The 7,138-nt window shown below is 43.0% G+C and overlaps 1 protein-coding gene across 1 annotated transcript; it reads left to right on the plus strand.

Annotated features, from left to right (window-relative positions):
- Positions 1 to 1,207: 1,207 nt before the first annotated feature.
- LOC132652893 (PRAME family member 12-like) lies at positions 1,208 to 6,220 on the plus strand. Its single transcript, XM_060378832.1, has 3 exons — positions 1,208 to 1,494; positions 1,931 to 2,524; positions 5,650 to 6,220. Exons 1-3 carry the CDS (start codon positions 1,208 to 1,210, stop codon positions 6,218 to 6,220), a joined length of 1,452 nt encoding a protein of 483 aa, XP_060234815.1.
- Positions 6,221 to 7,138: the final 918 nt, after the last annotated feature.

Consider the following 7,138-nt stretch of genomic DNA (forward strand, 5'->3'; position numbering starts at 1 on the left):
TGCAAGCAGGTGGCAGCTTGTGGTTTAAAGGTGTGGCTGCAATAGGGAGGGGCTGAGCAGGGTGGTATATAAAGGCTCCAGTGGAGGCAGAGGAGTCATTTCCTCAGGGAGTTGAACACTGTGGTGACAGCCTGGCTCTATTGGGATCCAGAGACCCTGTGCTGATCAGTGCTCAGAATAGGTAAGTCACATTAATCCAAAGGACCCAGGACCCCTGAAATAGAGAGGGTAGGCCCAAGATGGGAAAGTCATTTATTGATATGTTTAGTTTTTTTACATACTTAAGTTTCTAAAGGCTTTTTTCTGGATGTATAGTATTTAAAACTACTTTTTAAATTTGCAATATTTTTATTGATTATTGGGCAATTTCACATCATTGAACCCTGAGCACACTCACTTCCCAGTTCACACAGGTCAACCTCCCCAAGGCCCACCACCACCATCAACAAAAATATTCATTTTCTGTGGCCAATACTCTCACTGGAACATGATAAAACTTCAAGTGGCCAGCCTCTTAAAGAAACATTAGTCTTTTCCCACCTGCCACCCACCCCCCACCCTTCTGAGGGCTACCCTTCTACCCTTCTGCATCCTTATCATAATGTTATCAGTTCCCTTTGATGACTTTCTGTGACAGGATTGTTCATTCCTGTGTCTTCAGATGAACCTACTGAAGACACAGATTGGATTTCAATTCAGGTTTTTGACATAACTTTAAGTAATACAGGATGGAGTACCAACCATAGTTTCCAGGATCATCTCAGTTTTTCCCAGAGAGGTTCTATGTTTTAGAAAAATTATGGGTAGGTTGTGTGTGTAAATTTCCCAAGCTTTGTGTTTGGGGACTTGTGACATGATCTATGTGTGGTTGGCACACAAAGATGGTACCCATCTTTCAGAATGCTGGGGACCCCTGCCCAGTGGGGATGGGATTGACTGGGGCTTTGGTTAGGGTTGGATGGAACACTGGGGAATGTGTAACCCTGGGTGTCCTTGTAAGAGGCTCCTGGTGATATCAGTGAGGGAGGTTGTTTTGAGATCTCCACTGAGGACAATGGATTAAACTGATGTCTCTACCACTGCCAGAGCAGTAACACTGACCTTCAGTGGTTCCTGTGATGGTGAGGGGGTTTTCCAAAATTGATGTTGAGAATGTATTCTCTCCTAAATGCCTCCCCAGGATCCTTCTGACTGAAGACCTTCCAGGATGAGTGCTCAGACTCCACCCACACTCCTGAAGCTGGCAATGCAGGCTCTGCTGAGAGATGAGACCTTGGACATGTCAGCTCTGGACAAACTGCCCATGGTGTTCTTCCCAGCACTGTTCAAGGAGGCCTTGACTGGCAGACACACTACAACTGTGAAGGCAATGGTGGCAGCCTGGCCTTTCCCCTGTCTCCCTGTGGGGGCATTGATGAAGACTGCTGACTTGGAAACCTTGCAGGCAGTTCTAGCAGGAGTAGACACGTGGCTGCAAAGAAAGTTTCACTCCAGGTAAGCAATAAGCAAGTACTGTAGAATGGAGCCCATAGATAAGAGGGAAGAGATTGTGGGTTTAGGGATATGGCTTCCACATGAGGCTTCTGATAGACCACTAGATAGAGATGCAGGGCCCTTGCAAGCTGTTCTTTGCTTGTCCTAAGGAAGGTTGACTATGATCAGAGTTTGGAGATGCATGCAGACAGTGAAATGATGTTTCCCTGGTGTTCCCACAATCACTAGTACTGGGACTAAGGAGAAATCGAGTCATTTAGAGGAAGGAAAGTTATCAGGACTACCTGTGCAGCTCAGGGAAAGTTAATGCAGGCTGGACACTGGCTGCTGAAAAACACAAAGAATGTGGAGGATTTAGAGCTGAGTTTAGAGGAGGAAATGCTGAGTCAGTATTCAATCTTGACATGTAGCCTACAGTTCTCATGTCTTCCTACAGGAGGGGAAAACTTCAGGTTCTTGACCTGCGGAAGAAGCACCATGAATTCTGGAGCATATGGGCTGATGCAGAGGATGGTGACTGCTCAGCAGAGACCCTGGATGAGCAGCAAGTAGTGAAGGTCCTTCCCAGATATGCACTGAGGCAGCGCCTGAAGGTGGTAGCTGACCTTTGGCTTATGTATTGTTTGAATGAAAAGCAAGCATGCTTCTTGCATTGGGCCCACCAGAGAAAGGGCTCCATACAGTTCTGCTGTATGGAGATGAAGATCTGGGCTCTGCCTGTCTATGTTATCCGAGAGGTCTTGAATGTCTTCCATCTGGAGTATATTGAGGAATTGGAACTGAACATGCTCAGTTGGGATTTGTTAAAGCTGTTACAACTTACTCCCTACCTGGGCCAGATGAGAAATCTTCGCAAACTCTTGCTGGCCTCCATCTTCAAGACTGTGTTCCTGATTGGCAACAGAACAACAGACAGAGAAGAGAAGTGTGTCAGGAATTTCATTTCTCAGTTTTCCAAACTCAACTGTCTCCAGCACCTCTCCATGAATGGCATGTACTTTCTTAGAGACCACCTGAAACAGGTTCTTGGGTAAGTAAGTATGAGGGCTGGGTCAGCTGCCAGAGCAGACATTTCTTCATAATTTTGAGGATTAGTAGTACATGATGCCTGCCTGTCACTGGGTAGAATATTTAAGCCACATTAGAATATGAAGGTCATGTATTATTTCCATGTATAATGAATCATGGTGTCAAATGCCCAGTCATGAATCAAAGGCCTGAAGGTCAGATCTAGTATGGATGGATTGTAATTCTTCTTGGAATCATGCCCACCAATCCAATGGAAATGAAACAGGAAGGGAAGAATGTAGTCAGGATTCAGGGGACTCACCAACACAGTGTGGAAGCGAGCTTTGTGCTCAGATCTGTGAGAGCAGCCTCAATCTGTCCCGAATTTCACATGGTTTAAATGCTTTGAGCTCAAGTAGAGCTGAGTGCATGGAACAATGTGGCTAATGTGGGATTTAAATGTTATTAAGAGTGACTGTGCAGAGGCATTGATGGAATGCAGAGTTCAGTGAGCTCACAGAAAGTATCCCTAGAGCCTGCCAGGACTTTCATGGGTTGGAAATTCCTCTCTTTATCTTCTATTATTATTATTATTATTATCATTTACAGTTTATACATTCAGTTTGTATCCTTTTTGCAGTATCCTCTCTCATCTCTCCTGAATCTCACCCTCCATCTTTCTTTCTTACCATCCCCTTCTTCTAGTACCTTGAAAAAGGTACTCCTCCCCTCCTATAAGACCCTAGCCTATCAAGTCTCCTCAGGAATGCCTGGATCCTCTTCCTCTGTGGCTTGGTAAAGCCACCCTGCCAGGGCAAAATGATCAAACAACAGGCAACCAAGTTCATGTCAGTGGCAGCTCCTGCTCTTCTTATTAGTGGACTCACTTGGAGACTGATCTGTATGTTGGCTACATCTGAGCAGGGGGTCTAGTTCTTCTCCATGAATGGTACTTGGCTAGTGCATCAATCTCTGTAGGCTCCCCTGGCCCAAGAGTTTTGGGCTTTGTTGTTTTCTTCCCGGGGCTCCTGTACTATCTGAGTCTATCCCACCATCTTGCAAAAGACTCCCTGTTGTCTGCCCAAATAGTGGCTGTGTGTTTCTACATCTGCTTTGATCCCATGGTGAGTGGAGTCTTTCAGAGGACATCTATGGTAGCCTCCCTTCCTCTTTCCTTTCTTCAACTGCTTGCAGTCTCTATCTTTTTGCCCTTCTGGGTGAGATTTAAGCATCCTCACTAGGTTCCTCCTTGTTTAGCTTCTTCAGGTCTGTAGATTTTAGAATGTTTATTTGTATTACATAGCTAATATCTGCTTATAAGTGAGTATATACCATGAGTGTCTTTCTTCTTCTGGGTTACCCCAGTCAGGATGACCTTTTCCAGTCCATCCACTTGCTTGCAAATTTTGTAATTTCTCTATCCATTCTTTGGTTGGGGGACATCTAGGTTGTTTGCAGATTGTGTTTATTATAAATAAAGCTGTTATAAACATAGACATAGTTGATCAAAGGCCTTTGTGTGGTGGAGCATCTTTCAGGTGTATGCCCAGGAGTGGTATCACTGGTTCTTGAGGAAGGGCTTTTTTCACTTTTCTAAGACAGTGCCAGATTGATTTCCAAAGTGGTTGTACAGGTTTGTGCTCCCACGAGCAATCGAGGGGAGGGGAGTTCTCCATTCTCCACATCCTCTCCAGCATGTGCTGTTACTTGAGTTTTTTATCTTAGCCATATATGACATGTATGAGATGAAATCTCAGAGTCATTTGGAGTTTCATTTTCCTGATTACTAAAGATGTGGAGCATTTCTTTAAATGTTTCTCCACCATTCAGTATTTCTCTGTTGAGAATTCTGCTTAGCCCTGTACCCCATTTCTACTTTTTGTTTGGATACTTGGTGCTTAAGTTCTTAAGTTCTTTATAGATTCTAGACATTAGCGATTTGTGAGATGTAGGGTTGGTGAAGATTGTTTCCCTGTCTGTTGTCTGCTGTTTGTTCTGTTGACAATGTTCTTTGCCTTACAGAACTTTTCAGTTTCATGAGATCCCATTTATTGATTGTTGATCTTATGGCGTGAGCTATTGGTATTCTGTTCAGGAAGATATCTCCTGTGTCATTGAGTTCAAAGCTCTTCCCCTATATTCCTTCCTATAGATTTAGTGTGTCTGGTTTATGTTGAGGTATTTGATCTACTTAGACTTGAGTTTTGTTCAGGGTGATATATGTGAATCTATTTCCATTTTTCTACATGTAGACATCCAGTAAGACCAGCACCATTTGTTGAAGATGCTGTCTTCTTTTCGATTGTATGGTTTTTCTTTGTCAAAACTCAAATGCCTATAGGTGTGTGGGTTTTTATGCATCTTCTATTTGCTTCTACTGACCGCAGAGTCTGTTTCTATGCCTTTGCAATGCAGTTTTTATTACTATTGCTCTATAGTACAGCCTGAATTCAGGGATAGAACTACCTCCAGATGATCTTTTATTGTACATGATTGGTTTAGCTATTCCGGGTTTTTTGTTTTGCTGAAAATTCTTTCAAGGTCTGAAGAATTTTGTTGGTATTTTGATAGGATCTGCATTGAATTTATTCACAGATGATATGATAGTATGCACGGGTGACCCCAAAAATCTTCCAGCAAATTCTATAGCTGAAAATCACCATAAGGAAAGTGGCTAGATACAAAATTTACTAAAAGAGAAAATCAGTATTCCTCTGTATTCAAAAGGCAAACAGGCTAAAAAAAAAATTAGGAAAACAACACAATCGCCCCCAAAAAACATAAACTGTCTTGGTGTAGCTCTAACTATGCCAGTGAAAGACTTGTATGAAAAACTTCAAGTCTCGGAAGAAAGAAATTGAAGAAGATAGCAGAAGATGAAAAGATCTCTCAGACTCGTGGTTTGGAATTTCTTATGAGTGTTTTCTGTGCTTATGGGCTGAACAGTTTTCTGCTTGAGAGTGAGGCTAAAGAGAGGAAGGGTGGGTTTGTCTTGACTGAGCAGATTCCAACAAGAAGCATCTTAGAGAGTGTCCTTGCTATTTGGTCAAACTGACCTTGGGCACCGAATTCTTTCTACCTCTGTTTAAATACCACCCATATTCTCCAACACCATTTTCCAGAAATAATCTCCTTGTCTATTTCTAGGTGCCTGATGGCTCCGTTGGAGACCCTGTCCATCACCTCCTGCAACCTTTCACAGTCAGACCTGAATTCCTTGTCCGAGTGCCCGAAGCTCTTTCAGCTGAAACATCTGGACATGAAACATGTGGGCTTAACGTCTTTGGATCTTAGGCCTCTCCAAATCCTCCTAGAGAATGTGGCAGACACTTTGCAATCCCTGGACTTGAAGGCTTGTTGGATTTCAGACTCTCATCTCACTATGCTCATACCTGCCCTCAGCAAGTGCTCTCAGCTGGCCAATGTCAGTTTCTATGACAATTACTTCTCCATGCACAACCTGAGGAAACTTTTGCAGCACACAGCTAACTTGAGCAAGATGAATGTGGAACAGTACCCTGCCCCGCTGGAGTGCTATGATGAGTTGGGTTATATCTCCACAGAGAGATTTACCCAACTCTGTGCAGAGGAAATAGATAGACTCAGGGCCATAAGACAGCCCAAGTACATCTCCTTTGCTACACTTATTTGCTCTAGATGTGGAGAGCGTTCTGTCTATGGCCAAGAACTCAGACTCTGTGTTTGCCAGCAGAGGTGACAGTAATTGGCAAACAGGACTTCTGGAAAATTGGAAGAAATAAAAGGCTTGGGACCAATCTCTCATGCTGGCGACTCAGGACTTCAGACACTCTTCATAATTTTGGAAACAAAATGATGTTTAGTGAGTTGGAATTAGGAGGCTGAATTGACATGGAGAACAATGCAATTGTGAGAGCAGATGATCTTGTGGAGTGAGAAAGAACACTTTATAGTTATAAGTCGCTTCTGTCAGGACAGGATAACCAGTGGCTTTGTCCTGCAGCTGTAAACCTGGATGCTCTCCCTCTGGGGTCTTTTTCAGTTATCACCCTCACTGCCAGGTTCGGGGTCAGGAGGTGTCAGTTACTCTACAACCACAGTGGAAAAACACCACTATTTAATGAGTGAGGCAAAGGTCCAGGTCATCCATAAAACTAAAGTTTTGATGATAACTTCTTTCATTCCTGTCTTTTGCCTGTGTGTAAGTTACAACCTTTTTGTGTAGCTGTTCATTTACATGTACAAAAATTTTAATGTAAAGTGAGCAACATAGCACACATCTTATGAATAAGGTATTAATGAATCATAGAAAATTAACATCCAGTACACTCAAGCCACTAGACACTATGGGCCCATGAGAGATGAGTGAAGAGAAGGAGAAGACAACACAGAGGACATTGAACAGGGTTTACAATTTTTTTCTCTTAAAACTTTTGTGTCCTTGCATGCAATGTGGTGCACACTTGCAATCCCAGCACTCAGGGAGACAGAGACTGGTGGATCTCTGAGTTTGAAGACAACCTGGTCTATAAAGTAAGTCCAGGACAGACACAGCTACCCAGAGAATCTCTGTCTCAGAAAAAAGAATTTTTTATTTTTATTGAAAACAATAAATAAAAATGTAATGTAGCCTGGCAGTGAACTCTTGATCTTTTTG

This window comes from Meriones unguiculatus, chromosome 3 (assembly GCF_030254825.1).
Source record: "Meriones unguiculatus strain TT.TT164.6M chromosome 3, Bangor_MerUng_6.1, whole genome shotgun sequence".
Taxonomy (NCBI): Eukaryota; Metazoa; Chordata; class Mammalia; order Rodentia; family Muridae; genus Meriones; species Meriones unguiculatus.